The sequence below is a fragment of the Melospiza georgiana genome, chromosome 22 (genome assembly GCF_028018845.1).
Source record: "Melospiza georgiana isolate bMelGeo1 chromosome 22, bMelGeo1.pri, whole genome shotgun sequence".
Taxonomy (NCBI): Eukaryota; Metazoa; Chordata; class Aves; order Passeriformes; family Passerellidae; genus Melospiza; species Melospiza georgiana.
This window is the reverse complement of record NC_080451.1, coordinates 5,273,363-5,297,802: the sequence shown is the minus strand read 5'-3', so window position 1 is coordinate 5,297,802 and position 24,440 is coordinate 5,273,363. Positions and strand designations below refer to the sequence as shown.

Below are 24,440 nucleotides of genomic sequence, written 5' to 3'. Positions count from 1 at the left end.
GCACTTTGTTTGAATAGTTCCCACAAATGGCTTCAGAAATGGAAGTTTCAGAGGTGATTTGAGGCCAGGAGGAAATGAGGAATGACCAAGAAATGCTGGACAAATCAGTCTTGTTTTATGATCTCAAGTGCCTCTAAAAATATATTTGCAGTGGGCAAGCTTGAGCCTGATGGTCTCAGTGGGAGTTATTTGAATGGTCACAAGGAAAGAAGGGAAGAGCTTGTTCTGGACACATCCACCTCTGGAACAAGCTCAGTGTGACATGGTGGACTGGACCCTTAACACTGCTGGGTCCATTTCTTCATGTGAAAAACACACAACACATACAATGAAAAACAAAAAAGGATGAATCTGCCAAGTGCTTGAGATCCTGATGGAAAACATGAGAGCAGAAGTGCAAATATGGAGAAGCACTGGGTGCTCTGTGCATAAATAACTTGGGCTCACCCTCGAAGCACAGACTGATGGAGCAGTCTGGTGTCCTTGTGTGCACACACACAAAACTTTTGTGTGCAGATGGAGTGTGAAATGTGCTCTGAAAGGCACTGAAACGCTCAGCTCTCCCCAGGGGAGCACAGGGAGAGCTGTTCCTCAGGAAGAGTCACTGTGACACAGGACACAGCTCACCTGGGGCAGTGCTCTGCAATCACTCACGTTGCAGGGCCATGCACAATGTGTCCTAACAGAGCACCAAAAGTTGCTGAGCAGTTACACCCAATAAATTATATGCCAGGAAATAAATCCTGACGCGTGTGGTTTTGATTTTTCCCCATTTTTTTTTTGTTGATGTGAAGGACAGCTGCTCTGTGCTGTTAACTTGAACAAAGGTAACACACACCTCGTTTGTGGGACACCACACCTTCTTGTAGACCTCAGCCACAGGCAGATCCAGACTGATGATCTTGTTGTTCACCAAAAGCTGAAAGGGAGAGAAGAACAAGTCAAGAACAAGCTCAGGTTGTTACATCACCACCCCAGCAACCACCAGCTGCCCAAAACCAGCATCCCACAGGTCTGTGCAAGCAATCCCCACTTCCAGAAATTCTCACCTCCATGCCACTGTCATCCTCCAGCAGAGCCACCAGGTCACAGTCCTGGCAGATCTTGTTCTTGATGTCCCTCATGAGGGGCCCGATGCCAGGCTCGTTACTGCTGTAGGGATTCCCTGGCATCCTGCCCTGCAGGAAATCTTCCTGCTGGGGATCTTTCTCCAGGGTGACAAAGAACTCAGTGACTTCATTCTCCTCCTAAAGAGCAGCAGCAGAGACACAGTGAGTAAGTTTTTCCCTAGCCATGCTCCCATTGCTGCATTTTAATGGGAGAATGTTCCTAAACCTTCAGTCCTTTCCCCACTGGTGCATCTGCTCTGCATGCCACACTGAGGATGGCCAGGATCACTGAGTAACCAAATTCCTCAGGGAACCTGAACCCCCCAAAGGGATACACTGGGGTACAGCTCTCCAAAGGCTAATGGTGAATCATGACTGCAGACACAGCTGCTCCTGGGAAAAATGAACCAGATCTAGGGTGCTAGAGGTGCTTGGTGCTGATTCTCCTCCTCTATCATGAGACTCCACCTGGAGCACTGCACACAGTTCTGGTGCTCTCAACATGAGAACTCGTGGAATTGTTGGAGCAAGGGCAGAGGAGGCCATGGAGGGGACTGGAGCACCTCCCCTATGGAGACAGGCTGAGACATTGGGAATGTTCAGCCTGGAGAGGAGAAGGTTGTGTGGAGACACCACAACACCTTCCATGGTGTAAAATTGACTGCAGGAAAGCCAGAGAGAGACTTTTCATCAGGGGCTGGAGTGACAGGACAAGGGGGAAAGGGTCAGGCTGAAAGAGGGGAAATTTAGATCAGATATTGGGAAGAGTGGGCAGGCCCTGGCACAGGGTGCCCAGAGAAGCTGTGGCTGCCCCTGGACCCCTGCAATGTCCAAGGCTGGGCTGGCCAAGGCTGGAAGCAGCCTGGGATCATGGAAGGTGTCCCTGCCATAGCAGAGGCTGGGACTGGACAATCTTTAAGCCCCATCCCAAAGCATTTCAGGGCTGTGTTCAGGCAGTGTGCCCCTGCCCCACTCACAGGGTAGATGATGCTGCAGAGCCTCTCAAAGATGAACACTGGGGTCCTGTAGTCATCGAGGCTGTAGCGCTTGGCAGTCTCTATGCACACAGCCATGAATGCCTTGGTCTCTGACTCTGTGCCTGCCAACAAAAGGAAGCTTTAAAATGGACTCTGCAGTCAATTTTATAGATTTCCCTTAAAGTCAGCACATGCAGTAAATCCTTCTGCAGCCAGCCCCACAATTTGAGCTCTCTCCTTTTGGGAATCCACTCTTATACTCTTATAAATACCTAAGAAGGTATTTCTTAGGTAGGGTTACTCTGCATGGCTGGGCTGCAGTAAAACAGCCCCATAAAAATGAGGAGGCTGAGATTCCTGGAAGATAAGAGGTGACTAGGAATGCTGTTCAACTGCTCTGTGCCAACAGAAAATACTGGAAGCCATAAACCCCTCTGACTACAGCAGTCATTTAGAGAATGTTCGGCTTTTCCATCTTGGTTGATCCTAAGCTGGATTCATGGAACAGAGGTGGTTTTACCTGTTGTCATGTCCTCCAGCATCTCCAGCAGCATGTCCTGGGTCTCATCAATCAGCTTTGTCCTCTGCACCACCAGCTTCCTCAGGCACAGGTACCCATTGAGCACCGTGCCCACCAGGCGGCTCTTGAAGTGCCTCTTGATGGACTCCACCTCCACAAAGGAAGAGAGGAGACCTGGAAAGACACAGAAATGCAGGCAGTGTAGAAACCCAGGGCACTGGGAATATTTCTGTGTCTGCTCTGGGGTGTCCTGACCCCCAGGGCAGCACTGACTCTGACCCTCACTCATGCAGAAAGTTTCCTAGACTTCAAGACAGACTGGAATCCACAAAAGTGTGAAATAGATTATAGAGAGTAGTGTAGGTGGATCACTTGGTTAGAAATTGTTATGTTGTGGATGGCAGCAAGATGGAGGGCACAGGGTGTTGTCCTGGGTTTCTTCTTCATGCTTCTTCCTCCTTCTTTTTCATGGGTTTGGGTGGCATTTTGTAATTGGGCAGAAAAGTCTGCATTGCAGCTCTTTGGGATCAGTTATTGGGTTAAAAGGGAAAATAATCCAAGTGTCAGCCCTTAATTGGATAGTTTAGTCTTAAAAGACCTTGTAACAAGAGACTGTTGGCCCTTTTGTGCCTTCTAATGAAAAGCTGCTGAACTCATGGTTGTGAGACTGTTTTACTGATAAGGAATAATAAACACCTGAGTGTGAACATGAATTACTGTCTCCAGTGCTTTCAATCCAGACCTGGGGAAACCCACAACTGGTACCCTGGTAACTGGGACCCCCCACAAGGCAGGTGGGAGAGAATTTGATTTCTGAATTTCACAGCAGCAAACAGGGCACAGTATCATAAAAATGGTTTGTTCCAGCTCCCATCACTCTGGGGTTTAATACTCATTCCTGTGAACTGGGTGGTTGCAGGCAAAAGCTTTGGCCTGGCTTGCAAATTGTAACACATGAAAACCAGTTTGGGAATGAGGAAAGAGCCTAAGGAGTTTCCTGTGTGCTTGATACAAAATTCTGCACTCTTTGGCATTTTCCTGTCACAAGCTATTCCAAAAGCAGATGACTGCTCCTCCTGTCATACTTCTAATACCTCTGGTGATGTGAAATGAGTTATCAGTGACATCAGCAAACTGGTCACTCCTACAATAAAGCAAAGAATCAGCAAACACAAGGATTCTTTCCCATGACACACTGATCAACATGCTGCTTCTTGCAAGAAGCCAGGCTTTATGGATTCACCCACTAATGGCTGAAGAATGTGAAAGAGGATACAAAAAACAATGATCTAGTTCATGAGGTATTTCCATTTCCAACACATTTTTGTAAAAGGGTGTACACCCTAGAAGATAAAAGCAAAGCTCCCATAGAATTGGGAGGTAAGAACAACAGGTAGGAATAAAGCAGCAGTGTTTACAGTGGTGCCAGGGATTATGTAATAAAGTGAAATGATGAAGCTTGCCTGGTGTGTTACCACAGTTCAGCTAAAAACTCTTACTGACCACAAAAAAATTATGGAAAAATCCATTTAGAGATTAAGTGCTAAATCGATGGCAAAAATCCAGTGCTGACAATGGCAACACAGCTGAATGAGATCTCTCTGAAATTCTGCCACAGCTGTTAGAGAACAATGATCCCCAGCTCTAACCCTGCTGCAGGCCCACTGAATACCTGTGAGGCTCTTCAGGGCATATCCCTGCTGCAAATCTGTGCTGAGCGTTGCTTCCTCCAAGGCCAGCAAACGAGCTATTTCCTGAAAATAATTACAATCATTAACAGCCTGTTAGGCCAAGATGGCCCTGCAATGCCAAATAACCATTGGGGTGTCTAACACAAGGTGCAGAGAACTCAGAAACTGAAAACACAACTGCAAGAGCAGGGAGGGAAGGGGAAAAGGAAAGGAAATCTCCCACAAACATCCCTCTCATTTTCTCCCTGCTAGCACTGCTTGGCTCTAGTGGCCCTCCAGGAGCACTCACAGCCACCACTGATATGGAGAGAGCCACCTGCCCCTCTGGAGTGCAGAAAACTCCCACCACTGTGAACACTGTAAACCCTGAGTGCTGCTCCTCCAAAGGCTGTAATTCCCATTTCTATAGCAATGGCAGCACACCTGATCCTTCCCTGTCCCCAAGGGCTCTCAGAGCCCAGCCTGGGAGCTGCACAACATTGCCAAGGCAGTGCAGCAATATTGACAATCCCAGAGCAGTTAATTAAAGTGTTAAAGAATTCTCCAGCTGGGGCTAAAACCCCCGTGGCTCCCTCTGTTCAGAGGTACCAACACTGAAGTGTGAACTTGAGAATCTTGGCAGGGTCAGCAACAGGGCACTGAACAAAGGGATGGAATTTCAAAATCAAAAAAAAAGCCAAGCTAACAGGTCATTTCCTGCACACAAACCCATACCTTAGTGATGAGGCTGCCAATGTAGGGCAGAACCCCTCTGGCTGCCAGGTAGACCTTCCAGTGGGCAGGTTTGATGAGCTTCTGGTACAGGGCCAGGTACTCAGCAGCACATTCACCAGCAATGCTCAGCTCATCCAGGTAGCTGGGAGAGAGAAACACAGGCTGACAACCCAAAGGGAAACACAGCTGACATTCCAGCCTAAGGACAGTGTGGAAAAGAAGAAAAAGCCTCCAGAAATCAATCAATCCATCCACCCATGGATTCCATCCATCCATCCATCCATCCATCCATCCATCCATCCATCCATCCATCCATCCATCCATCCATCCATCCATCCATCCATCCATCCATCCCCTCCTGAGGCAGTGAGGTCTCCTTGCTAACAGCATCACTGATATTCATTACTTGCTGGCTAAAATCAGTATTTGTCCCCAAAAGAAGCTGACTGTGCTATCAGTATGAGCTGGGTAAGTTATGCCACAGCAGCTGGAACAGAGTTCACTCATTATTCTGTCACTGAAGAGGGGGAAATGTTGGCCACAGAGCTGAACAGCTGATCCTTACTGCTGGAAAAGGTACAGACTGCAAGAGCTCATTGCCAGGCAGCAAACCCCAGTTCTCCCTAAATCTATACCCTCCCAGTTAATTAAGTTGAAAAATCCAGCTCAAAAAGAGCCCTGAACTGCAGGCATACAGGGAGAGGTGTGAGAAAAGCTGCAAGAAGGGAGAGATTCTGCTGGGAATTGAAGACAAACACTGGTGGAGCTCTCAGGAGTGGCAGCACAGCAATACCTGGTGAGGAGATCCAGGACCTGCTGCTTCCTGCTGGGGATGGTGGCCAGGGCCTCCACGATGGTGCAGGCAGCCTGCCTGGCAGCCTGGGTGGCAGGAGTGAACAGCACCTGGGCCAGGGGCAGGAAAAGCCAGGTCAGACCCATGGGCACAGATGAATTTGTGACAGCTCACAGGAAGGCACAACGTGGGGGCTGTTGGGTGACATGGTGGCAGCGTTTTCTTGGTGCTGTGACAATTCCTGCTCTGCTCAGCAACAAAGTGTTTCAAGAATGCATGGAGCTGCTAGCCCACACACAGGAAGCAAAGCTTTGCTCCAGGACCCTCAGAGGTGCAGCTCATCAGGCACAGGAGCACCATGGCAATCAAAGGTTCAGAGTTTAGCAACCCACAGACTCCCAGATCAACGTTGGTGCAGCATTTCTAAGGGAGCACGGCTGCAAAGCTGACTTGGCATCAGAGGCAGTGAGTGCCAGCCTCCCCAGACAGCAAACACCCACAGTGTGTGACTGAGCCTGGAGCTCTCCCCACCTTTACCTGTCTCAGCCAATTGTTGTGTCCCAGCTTGAGATCCAGAGGACAAGTTCTCTTCCCACGGCGGCTCATGAACTGCTTCCACTTCCAGACGTATTTTTCTGACAAGTAGAGCTGGTGAAGCTCAGCTTTGCTGGGAGTTTTCCCGTTGGCATCTGCACCTGCAATGTTGAGCAGAGCCCAAGAGAGCTGTCAGCAGTCATGAGCTGCAAACTGCCAGAGGATTTTTATTTTATTTATTCCAGTCTTCCTACTGGAACTCGCCAAACTCCAGCTGGGAACTGAGTGCTTCCCATCTCCTCCTGCTGCCATTTTCACTCCTGTAGAGCCATGCTCAGTTCCAAGCCTCATGAAAATCCCAGAGCCTCTCTCAAGCAATCCCATCAGCTTTCCAGCTGGCTGCTATCAATTTAAGTAAGCAACAAGTTTCATTTTTTACACTCCCTGATTCTCTTTGGGCACAGAGCATTTTCTGTTTAGGGTTTGAGGCACACAGCCCAGAAAAGTCAGTGCTACAACTCTAAAGACTAAATGTGAGGATGGAATCAGATGTCACAGGACAGCAGCCAACACAACTCCACAGAAGCTGATTCCTTATTAAATCTGGGGACACACAGATTTATTAAATTAATATTCCTATTAAAACATTCCTATTAAATCTGGGCACAGGGCTCACCTCTGGCAGGGAGGCACTTCTTCCAAGCTTCATAGGATGCTTTGGGGTCCCTCTTGAGCCACAGCTGAGCCTGTGCATGGATTTCATTGCTGTAAGGCTTCACAGTGGTGAGAGCATCCATGGGCACATCCTAACAAATAAAAAAGCTCTGTGATTCTTCAGAAAGCCACAGTCTGCTCCCAAAGAGCAACCCCTGGGGCTGGGACAGGCAAATGAAGAGGCAAATGCAGCTCTTGGACAGCAGCAGGGTAATGCAGTGTCTGTTACTGGTGAACTAAGAGAGATATTCCAGTTCCTAACGAAATATCAATAAACCCATCACTGACACCCATCTGTGATTATCAGACAGGCAGATCAAAGCAGAAAAATACCTTCTCTTCTGCAAATCTAACCCTAAATGAAAATCAACAGCAGTCAATCAATATATTTTAATGAGAACTGTAGCTCTGTATTTAAAAATCTGAGTCAAAAGTACTTGATTCTTTCAAATTTAGGTACCTGATTCTACAAAGCTGCTGAAAGCCTAAAGCCTTCCCAAAATAACTAAGCTGTGGATTTGAAGTAGGTCTACCCCCCCCCAGATCTGAGGGGAAAACAGTAAACCCTCAACAGCTGTGGTCAAAGTCACCAAAACCCAGTGAAAAATCAAGCAGTCATCTGTGATTTGCAGTGTGTAATGACCAGAGTCACAGGGCTTGTGCTTCCCTAGGAACAGAGACCAGGAAAATCAAGTCCTGCCTTCCTCACAAACTAATTCCTCTCTGAGATCAGCGTGCCAGACTCCAATCAGCAAATTCTCAAGGTTTTGCTCAGCCTCGAGGCAGTACCTTGTTCTTCTTGCTGGTAGGAGCAGGTGGCTTGATGAGCTTCTGCAGGATGCGCAGGCACATGAGGGTGATGTTCTCAACAACCACCGGGGTCTTGATGTTCACTGCCATCAGGAAGAGGCTGAGAGCTGCAAGCACACAGGGGTGTTCATTATCCTGGGAGAGCTCTGGGCAGCACTTGAGGTGGGTTTAGAGGTGGCAGTGCTGCCCTTGCTGGTGCCCACACTCACCGCAGCGCAGGCGCAGCTCCCAGCAGCTGTCCTCCTTGGAGATGGAGTCTGTCAGCAGCAGCATCTCGTACTGGAGGCTGCTGGCCTGCAAACACACACAGCTCCAGCTCCTGGGGTGCCCCACTCCCTGCTGCCCTCCCAGCTTTAACCAACTCAGCTTCAAAACACATGGATCTAGGTTAGCTTAATGCCATGCACACTGGGGGGACGTGACCTGCTGGAGAGGTACAAGCAAAGCCAAGGCAGAGAACTGCCTGAGAAAGCTTCAGCAGGTACCTGTGCACAAGATTTTGTGCTACATTCTGACATTTATGTAATTTCCTGTGGAAACCCAGGACACTGGGAATATTTCTGTGTCTGCTCTGGGGTGCCTTGACCCCCAGGGCAGCACTGACTCTGACCCTCATTCATGGAGAAAGTCTCCCAGACTTCAAGATAGACTGGAATCCACAAAAGTGTGAAATAGATTATAGAGAGTAGGGTAGGTGTATCACTGGGTGAGAAATTGAGGTTTTGGGGTTTTTAGTATGTTGTGGATGGCAGCAAGATGGAGGGCACAGGGTGCTGTCCTGGGTTTCTTCTTCATGCTTCTTCTTCCTTCTTCCTCATGGATTTGGGTGGCATTTTGTAATTGGGCAGAAAAGTCTGCATTGCAGCTCTTTGGGATCAGTTATTGGGTTAAAAGGGAAAATAATCCAGGTGTCAGCTCTTAATTGTATAGTTTAGTCTTAAAAGCCTTTGTACCAAGAGATTGCTGGCCATTTTGTGCCTTCTAATGAAAAGCTGCACAACTCATGGTTGTGAGACTGTTTCACTGATAGCAGACATGTTCACACCTGGGTCTGAACATGAATTACTGTCTCCTGTGCCTTCAATCCAGACCCATAACTGGTACCCCCTCCCCATAATTTCCTATTGAAACTCAATTTTTTTCCTACAAACAGACCATAAGAAAGAAGATGCAATGATTAGAGAGGCAGAACAAAGAAACAGGAAAACACTGGAGTCTCTCACCAAGTCTGGATTTGCCCAGTGTCCCTTCAGAGCTGCAGAAACCTTCCCAATGATTAAATCATTCATTTGCTGTGTGGCCTCTGGATTGTCCCTGATTCCAGGAGGAAAAAGACAACACTGTTATGCTCTGCTTGTACTAAATGCCAAAAGCTTCTGGGATTCCAGCTCAGCTGGTACCAAGTGCACAGGGAGTTGGGGGTTACACTTTGCTGCTGTACAACACACCCATGGCAGGGGAGGGACTCAGGTCCCTTCCAACCAAGACCAATTTGTGATTCTAAGGTAACTCTCCCTGTGAGGCCTTCCCTTCCTGAGGGCCCTATCCTGATGCCTTTTTAGGACTACACTAAAATAGAGGCCAGACAAAATTAAGGGAATAAAAAGTATTTAGTGAAGGGCCCTAAAGGACATCTCAGGCAGATGAAGCCCCACAGAGGCTGCACCCAAAAACGGGCCACGGGTTTTCACACTTTTATAACTTTGGCCCATTTGCATATTGGGGGTGAATCCTCCAATTACAGCTTCAGCTAATGAACTCATTTACCCCAAGTTTGCTCCCCCCAGCTCCCTTTTGTTGAATCTCTGGGGGCCTGAGGCAGTGAGGGCTCCTTGAGTGCCAGGCCTGGAGAGGAATTGCTGTGTCTGCCCCAAACAGGAGAACAGCAGCTGGCACTGCGTGTGGGGTTTGGAGTTACACACTAAACAACTGCAGAGTTATAGTACAAATTACAAATATTACAAATAATAAAAAATATATCAAATTAATATATGAAATCCTGAGGCAGTGAGGTGTCTTTTGTGTCACAGACATCTTTTATGAAAAATCCTTTCCTTAGGATTTTTTCTCCTGAGAAGCTGAGAGGCCTCAGGAACAAAATGTAAACAATGATTATCTGCTGCTGTGGAATGCAACAGGTGCATCTGTGATTAATCTCATAAAGTTGTTTCTAATTAATGGCCAATCACAGTCAGCTGGCTCGGACTCTCTGTCCGAGACAGAAACTTTTGTTATCATTCTTTCTTTTTCTATTCTTAGCCAGCCTTCTGATGAAATACTTTCTTCTGTTCTTTTAGTATAGTTTCAATATAACATATATCATAAAATAATAAACCAAGCCTTCTAAAACATGGAGTCAGATCCTCATCTCTTCCCTCATCCTCAAACCCCTGTGATGCAGTCACACCCTTGGGTGCCAGGCCTGGAGAGGAATTGCTGTGTCTGCCCCAAACGGGAGAACAGCAGCTGGCACTGCGTGTGGGGTTTGGAGTTCTATACTAAAGAACTGCAGGGTTATATTACAAATTACAAATTGTAATTATTACAAAATACAAATAATAAAGAATATATCAAATGAATATATGAAATCCTGAGGCAGTGAGGTGTCCTTGACTGCCAGGCCTGGGGAGGACTTGTTGTGTCTGCCCCAACAGCAGCTGACACTGTGTGAGGAGTTTGGAGTTGTACACTAAAGAACTGCAAAGTTATATTACAAATTACAAATTCTAAATACAAATAATAAAGAATATATCAAATGAATATGTAAAATCCTGAGACAGTGAGGTGTCCTTGACTGCCAGGATGGAGAGGAATTGTTGTGTGCGCCCAAAATGGGAGAACAGCAGCTGGCACTGCGTGTGGAGTTTGGAGGTCACAAATACACGGAAAATACACAGAAAATACAAAAGCAGAAGCCCTCAGGCACCACCCCAAGCACGACGCTGCCCAGAGCAGCTCTCACCTGGTCAGCAGGCACATGAGCTGCCGCACCTCCTCGCGCATGGCGGCCGCGCCCCGGCGCAGGTTGTAGTCGAAGAGCTCGCGGATGAGCCCCTGCGCCACCAGGATGTGGCGGATGGCGCCGTTGGTGGCCAGGGCCCGCAGCAGGGTGATGCAGTGCTCGGTGACGGCCGAGGCGCAGCCGTAGCACTTGGTGGACGAGGTGTGGCCGCAGCCCAGCACCGACAGGGCCCGGTACTGGCTGGCCGTGAACGTGGGCAGCGCCGAGCTCCGCGACGACTTGGTGGCCGCCTCGCGCTGCTGCAGGTCGTACTCCAGCAGCTCCTTCCGAGAGGCAAACACTTTCTGGGGACACACGGGAGCCACTGTCAGCCAGCTCGATGCCACCCCCAGACACAGGTTATCTTCACTGAGTATTTCGGGGAGAAATGTTTTTGAGAGGAACGAGGGATTTTTGTCGCAGACATTTTTTCACAGAAATCCTTTCTTTCGGATTTCTGCGTCTTCTGGAGGGCAGAGGCCTCAGAAGAGAATGTAAACAATTGTTATCAGCTGCTGTGGCATGTAATGGGATGCACCTTGATTGGCTCATGCTTCTTGTTTATAATTAAGGGCCAATCACAAAGTGCAAGCCAGGGACTGAGTCCTTGGACAAAACTTTGTTAGAGATTTCTTTCCTTTCTATTCTTAGCCTAGCAGCAGCTCTGCAAACATCTCTCTTTATTTTATTTAGTATAGTCATAATGTATTACATATGATATATCAAAAATGTATTATATATGATATATCAATAAATCCAGCCTTCTGATCAAGAAACAAGATTCTTGTCTCTCTCTCACCACCAGCGACCCGCTCAGGACACTGTAATAGGATTTGTCTTTACAAACAAGCTGGTAGATAAACTGGCACTGAGAGATAAAAGAAACAATGAAAAGGCTTCCACTGATTGGAAAAAGATATTTGTTTCTACAAATCAACTTTAGGTTTGCTGATAAATGAAACTGGATACTGAAAGATGAAAGAAACAATGAGGAAAAACTCTAAATTCCGTAAGAATTAAAAATTAAAAGGAAGGGTTATACATTAGAGGGGAATCTTCAGGATCGGGGGTTTTGGGAAGTCTGCACCTCTCAAGTACCTCCGAAATGGGGAAAGAGAGAAGGGAAATGCAGCTGGGAAATTGGGATAAAAAGGAGGCTGCATCCTCCAAAAACTGGAGAGACCCCAGGAGAATGCCCCATGGCCTCTCCCTTTATTTAAATTAAGTAAAAGAACTCCTCTGTCTCCTTTTTGGACATTAACCTGATGTTTGAGGATTAATTTCCCTAACACTTTCACTGAGTATTTCAGGGAGAAATATTCTGGAGAGGAATGAGGGATTTGTCTTTACAAGCAAGCTGGTAGATAAACTAGCACTGAGAGATAAAAGAAACAATGGGAAGGATTCTACTGATTGGAAAAAGATATTTGCTTTTGCAAATAAACTTTATCCAATGAAACTGGATATTGAAAACAATGGGGAACCCCCTAAATTCTGTAAGAATTAAAAATTAAAAGGAAGGGTTATACATTAGAGGGGAATCTTTGGGATCAGGCATTCTAGGAAGTCTGAACCTCTCAAGTATCTCAGAAATGGGGAAAGAGAGAAGAGAAATGCAGCTGGGAAATTGGGATAAAAAGGAGGCTGCATCCTCCAAAAACTGGAGAGACCCCAGGAGAATGCCCCATGGCCTCTCCCTTTATTTAAATAAGGTAAAAGGACTGCTCTGTCTCCTTTTTGGACATAAACCTCTGGTGTTTGTGGATTAATTTTCCTGACATTTTTAACCAAGTGTTTCCAAACTTGAAATCCTACATGGCAAGAGAAGACTTGGGAAATCCATGAGGAATATCAGCCTAACTCTCATTTATCAAAGAATTCACAGAATCACTGGGTTGGAAGAGACCTTAAAGACCATTGAGTCCAACCCAGCCCCAACATCTCAACTAAACCCTGGCACCCAGTGCCACATCCAGGCTTTGTTAAACACACCCAGGGATGGGGACTCCACCACCTCCCCAGGCAGAACATTCCAGAGCTTTATCACTTCATCCTCCCTGCTGTTTACACTACACGCAATATAATGCTGGAAATGTGACAAATCTGTAGTATTAACTACTACTAATACTGGCAGAGGAAGTCAGAGTAAATTATTATTTATAGAGAGAATCAACTATTTAATATGCTTAAATATCACAGCCAAAAGGACATTCACGATGTAGCAGGTTTTGCAGTGTTTATGTGACTTGTTGAGCACAAATAAATATATTTAATTTATAAAACACTTCTGTAGGTCACCCTTCAGACTGGTGTGTTTTCAAACACTTGATACATGCAAAAATTCAATTCTCCTTAATTAACCATCTGTTCAGTCTCCTGCTCTTCATGATGGAGCTGCTGAGAAAAACAGTTTCACAAGCTAGCTGAAAATTTAGTAATTAATACCTAGCTTTTAGAAATTATTATTATTATTTCCCTCCAAATATGCAGCTGATCACCTGCTGTTAATGATATCATTAAATGAAGAATGGCAACATCTTGGGTTTTTTTTTCCTAACAAAACACCTGGCCCAAATCCAAACCAAAGCACATTGTACCTGGATGATTTTGGACAGTTCATCGAAGGAGTTCTTGCAGTCCCCACAGTACTCCTGGGCTAACTGCAGGATGTACCTGTTCACACTGGCTGAGGTAGAACTGATCCCTCCACTGCTGCCAGACTCATCCTGGAACAGGGAAAGCAAAGAGGAATCACAAAGGGAGGCTCCACACGAAATAACAACAGCAGAGCAGCACCTGAGGCAAGGACTGCCCTGGGCAGAGTGTGCCCAGCCTGAGCTCTGTGCCAGCTGCACCTGGCCCTGCTTACCTGGGGCTTCTCAGGGGCTGCCTCGTTCACCTTGCACAGCAGGTTCTCCAGCTGTGGTCGGTGTCCCATCAGCTGGTGATACACCCTGTCAGCCTTGTCCAGCAGAGTGTTGATGTTTGTCACTGCCTAGCCAGGGAAAAGGAAAGGAAACTCTTATTTCATTTTCAGAACCACAACCACCAAGCTCCAAGTCTTCTCTTCTGCTTTTCTTCTGGGGGGAAATCACTAAATTGTGACCCTGCAGACTGGTTCTGCCAGGAACCAGGAGCACTGGTTCTGAGGAGCACTGTGGTGACACTAATGAGCACACCCTGTGGTACTACACTGAGCACACTCTGTGGTACTACACTGAGCACACCCGGTGGTACTACACTGAGCACACCCTGTGGTACTACACTGAGCACATCCTGTGATACTACACTGAGCACACCCGGTGGTACTACACCCTGTGGTACTACACTGAGCACACCCTGTGGTACTACACCAAGCACACCCTGTGGTACTACACTGAGCACACCCTGTGGTACTACACTGAGCACACCCTGTGACACTACACCCTGTGGTACTACACCGAGCACACCCTGTGGTACTACACCGAGCACACCCTGTGGTACTACACTGAGCACATCCTGTGATACTACACTGAGCACACCCGGTGGTACTACACCCTGTGGTACTACACTGAGCACACCCTGTGGTACTACACCAAGCACACCCTGTGGTACTACACTGAGCACACCCTGTGGTACTACACTGAGCACACCCTGTGACACTACACCCTGTGGTACTACACCGAGCACACCCTGTGGTACTACACCGAGCACATCCTGTGACTCTACACTGAGCACACCCGGTGATACTACACCGAGCACACCCTGTGGTACTACAATGAGCACATCCTGTGGTACTACACTGAGCACATCCTGTGGTACTACACTAAGCACATTCTGTGATACTACACTGAGCACATCCTGTGGTACTACACTGAGCACACCCTGTGACACTACACCCTGTGGTACTACACTGAGCACACCCTGTGGTACTACACTGAGCACATCCTGTGGTACTACACTGAGCACACCCTGTGGTACTACACTGAGCACATCCTGTGACACTACACCCAGCACATCCTGTGGTACTACACTGAGCACATCCTGTGGTACTACACCGAGCACACCCTGTGGTACTACACTGAGCACATCCTGTGGTACTACACTGAGCACACCCGGTGATACTACACTGAGCACACCCGGTGGTACTACACCCTGTGGTACTACACTGAGCACACCCGGTGGTACTACACTGAGCACACCCTGTGGTACTACACCGAGCACACCCTGTGGTACTACACTGAGCACACCCTGTGGTACTACACTTAGCACACCCTGTGGTACTACACTGAGCACACCCTGTGATACTACACTGAGCACACCCGGTGGTACTACAATGAGCACATCCTGTGGTACTACACCGAGCACACCCTATGGTACTACACTGAGAACACCCTGTGGTACTACACTGAGCACACCCTGTGACACTACACTGAGCACATCCTGTGGTACTACACTGAGCACATCCTGTGACACTACACTGAGCACACCCTGTGACACTACACTGAGCACATCCTGTGGTACTACACTGAGCACACCCTGTGGTACTACACTGAGCACATCCTGTGGTACTACACCGAGCACACCCTGTGACACTACACTGAGCACACCCTGTGGTACTACACTGAGCACATCCTGTGATACTACACTGAGCACACCTGGTGGTACTACACTGAGCACATTCTGTGATACTACACTGAGGACATCCTGTGGTACTACACTGAGCACACCCTGTGGTACTACACTCAGCACATCCTGTGGTACTACACTGAGCACATCCTGTGGTACTACACTGAGCACACCCTGTGACACTACACTGAGCACATCCTGTGATACTACATTGAGCACACCCTGTGGTACTACACTGAGCACACCCTGTGGTACTACACTGAGCACACCCTGTGGTACTACACTGAGCATACCCTGTGATACTACACTGAGCACACCCTGTGGTACTACACTGAGCACACCCTGTGGTACTACACTGAGCACATCCTGTGGTACTACACCGAGCACACCCTATGGTACTACACTGAGAACACCCTGTGGTACTACACTGAGCACATCCTGTGATACTACACTGAGCACCCTGATCCTTTGGGACAGGACGCAGAGTGCACAGGGCTCTTCATTCATTAGCAGGGCTGCTCAGGTGGGATGGGAAGCCAAAGGAAGAACCCAAATCCATCCCCTGGTACAGCAAGGCAGGGAGATGCAGTCAGTTCATTTGTGAGGCACTGAATGATGCCTTTGGATGAATTACTTGTCTGGTGGAGCAAGACACAAACTCAGAATGCATCGGTCAGTGAGGAGCCTTGAAGGAACACTGATTTTGACAGGGGATGGAGCTCTGATTTTCACAGGGGATGGAGCCCTGCTGTCCCCACAGTGTCCCAGAGCCCCAGGAGCTCCTGCCAGCCCCACCTTCTTGCGATCCTCCTCGTTCTCAATGGGGTCCACAGCACAGCAGGGCTTGGCGTAGAGCATGAAGTCGAAGCGGGCGTATTTACAGAAGCCACAGGCATTGCACAGGAAAGGATCCTTCTCATCATAATTGATGGACCTGCAAGGAAGGCAGCAGCTCAAAACCTGCAGCTCCAGGCAATGGAACAAACTGAACAGACTGGGTGACTTAAAACACCTCGGTGACCAGACTGCTCTGGGGAAGGGAAATACTGGAGAATCAAAACCTACAGATCAGGCAACAAAAAAAGTCCTCCCAGCAGTGCCACGTTCTGGCTGGAAAAAGCAGCAAATTGTTCCTAACAATTCCACTTTAATGACAGTAATTCCCGGTAGAAAGTCAGGCTGGGGCACTGTGTCCTTTAGGAGAACACAGATGAAGGAACTGTTCTGGTTTGTAGGGTTTGGCCTTTGCACTGGGACTGACTGCACTTCTCCCCACTGCAGAGCAGGGCAGCAGACAGAACTGATTTATGGCTCCCAGAGCTCCAGAAGGGACATGGAAACCTTTCCACACACCAGCAATCCCCAGCAAAGAGCCTCCCAAACACCTCGAATCCCATGAGAATTAGAGAGGAATAGGGACAACAATAAGGGGAAAGAGATACCAGATAAGGAGACAAAAGTGACAAAAGAGAAGGATTTCTAAGGCTGTAGTAGAAGTGTGAATAGCACACAGTAAATTACCCCTGAGCCTGCTCTGAATGAGCAGAGCACAACAAAAGCCATGAATGGAACTGTCTGTCCAGCCCAGGCAGGGATCCTGGGGGAAGCCCTGCAATCCTCCAGCTGAACTCCAGCCTCCAGCCCAGGCAGGCCAAAAATAACCAGCTCCAGGGAATTCTGTGCTGTGAACTTCGAGGCTGGATGTGAAACTTCAGCTGGCTGAGAATTGTGCTCCCAGGCTCCCTTTGTTAGCCTGCATTACATTAAATCCCTGTAAGCCTGTTTTATACTTCCCCACTAATTTGATTGTGTGCTTGTATTAACCAGAATGGGGGATTTACATGGCAGGGGGTGTGGGGCACCAGGGAGGGCTCTGGGGGACACTCACACCTGCACCTGGGGCACTGCTACACACTGGGGACACAGGGGGACACACACAGAGCTGCACCTGAGGGGGACACACACAGAGCTGCACCTGGGGCACTGCCACACACTGGGGACACACAGGGACACACACAGAGCTGCACCTGGGGCACTGCTGCACACTGGGGACACAGGGGGACACACACAGAGCTGCACTTGGTGCACTGCTACACACTGGGGACACACAGGGATACCCACAGAGCTGCACTTGTGGCACTGGTAGCCATTCTGGGGGCACACACAGTGACACAGTGACACTGGGGACACACACAGTGACCCTGACCTGCACTTGTGGCACTGGTAGACGTTCTGGGGGCACACACAGTGACTCTGGGCACACACACAGTGACACACACCTGCACTTGTGGCACTGGTAGATGTTCTGGGGGCACACACAGTGATTTTGGGGACACTGGGGACACCCTGACCTGCACTTGTGGCACTGGTAGATGTTCTGGGCGCACACACAGTGACACAGTGACACTGGGGACACACAGACCTGCACTTGTGGCACTGGTAGACATTCTGGGCGCACACACAGTGACTCTGGGGGCACACACAGTGACTCTGGGGACACTGGGGACACACAGACCTGCACTTGTGGCACTGGTACACGTTCTGGGGACACACACAGTGACACTGGGCACACACGCAGTGACACAGTGACACACACCTGCACTTGTGGCACTGGTAGCCGTTCTGGGTGCATACACAGTGACACAGTGACATTGGGGACACACAGACCTGCACTTGTGGCACTGGTAGCCGTTCTGGGCACACACACAGTGATTTTGGGGACACAGTGACACAGACCTGCACTTGTGGCACTGGTAGCCGTTCTGGGCACACACACAGTGATTCTGGGGACACTGGGGACACACAGACCTGCACTTGTGGCACTGTTCTGGGCACACACACAGTGATTTTGGGGACACAGTGACACAGACCTGCACTTGTGGCACTGGTAGACGTTCTCGCCGCAGTTGCCGCACACGCCGGGGTTGGCGGGCACCGAGGCGCTGCAGCGCGGGCACTGCAGGGTCTCGGTCGAGGCCTGGTAGTTCTCGTAGAAGTCGGCGAACTCGATCATCAGGTTGGAGGCCACGATGGGCAGGGGCAGATCGATCTTCACCTCCGTCTGCCCCGGCGTCAGCTGCACCTTCTTGGCCTTGTGCCAGCGAGCCGGCCTGCAGGAGGGATGGAGGGGAAGGTTGGGAAAGGGGAAGGTTTGGGAAGAAAAGGAAAAAGGAAAAAGGAAAAAGGAAAAAGGAAAAAGGAAAAAGGAAAAAGGAAAGGAAAGGAAAGGAAAGGAAAGGAAAGGAAAGGAAAGGAAAGGAAAGGAAAGGAAAGGAAAGGAAAGGAAAGGAAAGGAAAGGAAAGGAAAGGAAAGGAAAGGAAAGGGAAAGGAAAGGGGAAAGGAAAGGGGAAAGGAAAGGGGAAAGGAAAGGGGAAAGGAAAGGGGAAAGGAAAGGGGAAAGGAAAGGGGAAAGGAAAGGGGAAAGGAAAGGGGAAAGGAAAGGGGAAAGGAAAGGGGAAAGGAAAGGGGAAAGGAAAGGGGAAAGGAAAGGGGAAAGGAAAGGGGAAAGGAAAGGGGAAAGGAAAGGGGAAAGGAAAGGGGAAAGGAAAGGGGAAAGGAAAGGGGAAAGGAAAGGGGAAAGGAAAGGGGAAAGGAAAGGGGAAAGGAAAGGGGAAAGGAAAGGGGAAAGGAAAGGGGAAAGGAAAGGGGAAAGGAAAGGGGAAAGGAAAGGGGAAAGGAAAGGGGAAAGGAAAGGGGAAAGGAAAGGGGAAAGGAAAGGGGAAAGGAAAGGGGAAAGGAAAGGGGAAAGGAAAGGGGAAAGGAAAGGGGAAAGGAAAGGGGAAAGGAAAAAGGAAAAAAGAAAAAGGAAAAAGGAAAAAGGAAAAAGGAAAAAGGGAAAAAGGAAAAAGGAAAAAGGAAAAAGGAAAAAGGAAAAGAAAAGGAGCAAAGGAAAGGGAAGCAAAGGAAAGGAAATGAAACCAAAGGAAAGAAAGGTTTTCCAGAGGGAAGTTCCCTCCCCACCCACGTGTGAGGAAAAGCCAAATGCAACCGTCTCGGCTCCAAATCTCCTTTAACTGGGATGAATGGGGAGCAGTTCTAGGATTCGTTTCCTTAGCTTCTGTATTGACATGATATGTAGCCAGAAATACATTTTAAGCCTTTATCCTCTTCATAGAGAGAGACTGTTTGGGATTAAAGAGCTGTTGATGCCTCATGGAAAAACTTTAATTCTACAGACATTTTCTAGGGATTTTCACCTCCATTTTTTTATTAGTAAGGACATTTGCATGAAAACAGGATATTTATTTCTTAAAGATCTCATCTGCTCCCACTGCTTATTCTCAACCTGAAGTCAGAATCCTCTCTTTGTGACATCATAATCCTCTCCACAGCAGCCACTTGTGATGTCACAGAGGATTAAGACTTCAAATAAGCAATAAGCGGCGGGCACAGATTAATCCCTAAGCCAGAGAGATCTGATTCTGGTGAGAACATCTCAAGAAGTAAGAAGGGGAAGCACATAAGCAGGACTGGCTCCAGACTGAGCAGTGTGTTGAAAAGGAGCCATTTCTGGTAGGTAAAGCAGAGCTGAGAGTGAGACCATCCAACTTCTAATTTTAATTCTACTCTATGGCTTCAAAGAAACAATGTTAATGCTTTCAGCATTCCTGGACATGCTGCAAAGTCCAAATCCCTTTTGGAGTCAAACTACCCATGAAGTGCTCTCAGTATTACTGCTGGTTCCCACACAATTAAGTCAGGTGCTTTACAGCGAGCCCGGACAAAATCAGAATCCACTAATTTTATAGACATTTCTTCAAGCTTCAGAGGAAATCTGGATCTTTGCTTCAACAATTGTAGGGGATTCAGAACAATCCCACCCAATGTGGGCTGAGAGTGATGAGTAACAGCCTAAGGAGGAACCTTGGGGAAAAACAAGAAGCCAAGGGAACGAATCTGATTCAGAGACTGCACAGAAAACTTGATGAACATACTTGTTCTTCAGCTCCACGATGGCCTGCACGGTCCTGTTGTTGTAGTAGAGGTTGATGGTTCTCACCATCTTGGTTCGTTTCAGGTCCCCAATCTTCACTGTCACCTTGCTGATGGTGTGGCTGCCAATGAGCTTCACCACCTGCTGCGTGGTCGTGTAGCGCGTGTCCACTTTGATGGACGACAGCTTGATGTACTGGGGAGACAAAGCAAGGGCACCCTGACTGTCTGAGGGCACCCCAAAACCTCAGGGACAGGGAAAACCAAGGGTTGGGATCCCTGATGTACTGGGGAGACAAAGCAAGGGCACCCTGACTGTCTGAGGGCACCCCAAAACCTCAGGGGCACAGGAAACCAAGGGTTGGGATCCCTGATGTACTGGAGAGACAAAGCAAGGGCACCCTGACTGTCTGAGGGCACCCCAAAACCTCAGGGGCACAGGAAACCAAGGGTTGGGATCCCTGATACACTGGGGAGACAAAGCAAGGGCACCCTGACTGTCTGAGGGCACCCCAAAACCTCAGGGGCACAGGAAACCAAGGGTTGGGATCCCTGATACACTGGGGAGACAAAGCAAGGGCACCCTGACTGTCTGAGGGCACCTCAAAACCTCAGGGACAGGGAAAACCAAGGATTGGGATCCCTGATACACTGGGGAGACAAAGCAAGGGCACCCTGACTGTCTGAGGGCACCCCAAAACATCAGGGGCACAGGAAACCACATCTGGAAAGGGTTGGGATCCCACCACAGGAAAGCATTTAATAACAGCAGTTAATGCTGGTGTCATGCACAGCAGCTGGAGCTCTGTCAGGAGGATTTAGGCTGGATCAGGGCAAGGTTCTTCCCCCAGAGGGTGCTGGCACTGCCCAGGCTGCCCAGGAATGGGCACAGCCCTGAGGCTGCCAGAGCTCCAGGAGACACCCAGGACATTGTTGGGATGTCTGTGCAGAGCCAGGGTTGGATTTGATCCTTGTGGGCCCTTTCCAGCCCAGGACATTCCATGGCTGTGTGACTCCAGGGTTACTTACACAGAAAGGCACCTCGGGGTTGTTGCAGACAAGGCAAGGGTCACTCTCCAGGTAGTAGCCATCAAATTCCACAAGCCCAGACAATGTGCTGGAATGAGGGAACAACACTGACACATGGACCTGGGCATTTGCTGCTTTAAACTCAGCCATTCAAGCAGAATCACTTTAATTTCCCCCATTTCCCAGTCCCAGTGTGTAACAGAACTGCTACAATGTAAACCACATTGGAAATAACAGCTTCTAACTCAGCACTTTTATTCTAATTATCAATGGCCAAGGTGGGACCAAGAACACCCAAAACTGCAAATCTCTGTTCTCCAGCTGGGCCTAAGATTTTATAACATTTACTGAGCAGAAGAGGTCAAGCCAAGCTCTGCTGGCAGGGCACAATGTCAGGTTTGCATGTGGCAGAAGGATTCTGCTGCTCTCCCAAGCCCAGCAGGCACAAACCTCAGCAGGGCCCATCCCACCACCTGCCCTGGGTGCTCCTCATGGATGGAGCTCAGCTGGAAAGCCCTGCAGAGACCTGGATCCAAGGCACAAAGACTCACTTGTAGATGTTGGAGTTGGGGTGGTTGGTGAGAATGTGGTTTTGGGTCCGGAGGATCTCCACAGCCTTTTGGGAATATTCCTTCAGCTGAAATAAAACCAGGAAAAGACAGTCTTCAAAACAATGCTTTTATTCCTACACAGACACAAACAACCTCATCTTGTGGTGTTCCAGGTGCCCCAAAAGAAGTACACACCACACCCACAGGAATTTATGTGCTTAAATAATTACCCAGGACTGTAATTGATCCTAAAATTTGAGATTGACACAGTAAGTGCTGTTTGTCAGTCAATCCCTGCATATGCCTGCCAAGATTTGTACAGCATTCCCCTTTAAACTCTTTAAACATACTCCTGCAAGCATCAATGGGTCTAAATTATTTGTTCTCAATCCCACTGATCCCCTAAAAGAGGCCACAACTTCCTTTGTTCCAAAGCCATGGTTACAAAAGATTTCTAGAAGTTGCAATATCAAAAAAATCTAAAAACTGGAGCTGCCAGATCCACAAAGCCTCCTGTGGGAAAGAGATATTTTTTCTCAATAAATAAAGAACTCACCAGCACAGTTTCATCCCCAAAACAATAAAACAAAAATCCCACACTTCCAAATTCTTTAGGGTTCTGCTTTTTTTAACATTAAAGTTCTAATAACATGAGAAATTTCCAGCACAAGCTCTTCTGACAGAAAATCTGTGCCAGGTGTATCATAAATGAGCACGTGGGATGCTGTACCTCCCTTGTGGAATGTCACTGTACCTTTTTCTCAGTCTGCTGTGTTTTCAGGGAGAAGTATCCCAGGAGATCCACAAACTGGGCAGCCTTCCTTCCATAGGCTGGGAGCTCTGGCCAGATGGACCACATGAGATCCAGCAGTAACTCCTGCTGGGACTTGTTGGAGTTCCTGTTGGGTGGATTACACACAATCAGGGCTCTTGTGCAGAAGGAGAACATAAGCTCCACTCCACCAAAGTGGGAAACCATCACCTTGCAGAGCTCACAGAGCTGAATCCCACCAGCACAGTTCTGTTTTCCAGCACTCCAAAACAAAAGCAGCTGTCCTGCAACAACTGAACAGAGCTCTGAAGGAGTCCAGCACCCTAAAGCACTCCTCTCCCCACACAGCTCCCAACTTCTCATGGTGGGAGTCTGGATCTGCCTCAGAAATTCACTTTGCCCACAAACACCTGCTCCTGGCCATGACAGGAGTGAGATTTTGCAGGCAGAAATGAAGGGCTCCTTGCAGGTGACAACTGAGATGGACCATGGGTAAGTCACAACTTCACCTCCAGCCCCAGTAACTGCAAACCACGAGGGCAGTTCCAGAGGAACCCAACACCTGCAGGCTCCAGCATCCTTCAGAGAGGGGCTCTGGGCCTGAGGCAGCCCAGGCTCACCTGTAGATGTGCAGGGCCAGGCAGTGGGCCTGCCACCTCACTGAGGAGGAGTTGGATTCCAGCAGGAAGCAGCGCAGGAACTGGATGAGGGTCTCCTTGTCAGCAAACTTGTTCAGCTGGTTCACCAGGGCTGTGCACAGCTGGTCCTCCTGGCTGCCTGAACCCTCACCTAGGGACACAGGCAAGGCTTTAGGGAGACCATAAATGCAGCACCTCACAGGCAGGCCACTCTGCTATTTCAGAGTCAGGATAATGGGGACAAATTATTCTGTTTCAGGTAACAAGGAAGTTTAATATTCCTGTCTTTTTCAACAATATAACCCAGCACTCCTGGCTAACAGGAAAAAAACTGCAGGAAAACTTGCCAGTGAGGACGTGAGAAATGTGCTACACATCCTGATAAAAAGAAAGGACTGACCATGAGGCAATGAAAAGCCTCACAGAGAACCATCTGATGGTGAAAGCCAAAGCGGCTCCTTGAAGAAAAGCCAAGAGAGAATTTATGCCCGTGACTTTTATAGGGAAGCTTAATTACTTTCCCAGGACTGTGGATATTCATTAAGCAGCAGCCCTGGCTCCAGAAGAGCTTCCAAGGCAGCCAGAGGAAACAAGTCTGAACACAATCACTGCAGAGCACAGCTAACTGGGTGTGCATCCCCAGGACTTGTTTTAATCCTCGTGAGCCTTTCAGCCTCCTACAGCCCAGGACAGGCAAGTTAAGTGGAAGCTGCTTCATCACTAGGTTAGGTAACACCATTAGACAACTTCAAAGCCACTCAAGGCAATAAATACAGTGAGTTTGGGATGTCCTCAGCACGTGGTTTCAGCCCAACTCTCAGGACACTGCTCCACCTTAGTCCCCTCTGCACGTGGGAAAACTGCTCCTCTCTCCTGATTGTGGCTGTGGGTGCCCTTGCCACGAGCCATGACCCTTTCCCAACAGCAGGATTTATCATCCAGCTCTTTCTGAACAGAGTAAGAAAGGCTGCGAGTGTTGGGGAAGATGGAACAGGAAAGCCTTATAAATATGATTGCCTGGCAAAAGAGTTTGAGAATATTGAAAC

The 24,440-nt window shown here is 48.4% G+C and overlaps 1 protein-coding gene across 1 annotated transcript in view; it reads right to left on the bottom strand.

The window, feature by feature from the left end:
- Positions 1-24,440, bottom strand: part of UBR4 (ubiquitin protein ligase E3 component n-recognin 4) — a 100,780-nt gene that overhangs the window by 21,484 nt on the left and 54,856 nt on the right. The window contains exons 70-91 of the mRNA XM_058039569.1: positions 23,377-23,545; positions 22,739-22,883; positions 21,985-22,070; positions 21,434-21,521; positions 20,407-20,600; positions 18,342-18,581; positions 16,267-16,405; positions 13,733-13,858; positions 13,461-13,589; positions 10,825-11,168; positions 9,086-9,176; positions 8,072-8,156; positions 7,842-7,969; positions 7,015-7,144; positions 6,342-6,499; positions 5,805-5,914; positions 5,012-5,153; positions 4,279-4,360; positions 2,607-2,780; positions 2,087-2,208; positions 1,050-1,247; positions 839-919 (exon numbers count right to left, since the gene is read on the bottom strand). Coding sequence (XP_057895552.1) covers positions 839-919; positions 1,050-1,247; positions 2,087-2,208; positions 2,607-2,780; positions 4,279-4,360; positions 5,012-5,153; positions 5,805-5,914; positions 6,342-6,499; positions 7,015-7,144; positions 7,842-7,969; positions 8,072-8,156; positions 9,086-9,176; positions 10,825-11,168; positions 13,461-13,589; positions 13,733-13,858; positions 16,267-16,405; positions 18,342-18,581; positions 20,407-20,600; positions 21,434-21,521; positions 21,985-22,070; positions 22,739-22,883; positions 23,377-23,545 — 3,161 coding nt within the window. The remainder of the gene's footprint in view (positions 1-838; positions 920-1,049; positions 1,248-2,086; positions 2,209-2,606; positions 2,781-4,278; positions 4,361-5,011; positions 5,154-5,804; positions 5,915-6,341; positions 6,500-7,014; positions 7,145-7,841; positions 7,970-8,071; positions 8,157-9,085; positions 9,177-10,824; positions 11,169-13,460; positions 13,590-13,732; positions 13,859-16,266; positions 16,406-18,341; positions 18,582-20,406; positions 20,601-21,433; positions 21,522-21,984; positions 22,071-22,738; positions 22,884-23,376; positions 23,546-24,440) is intronic.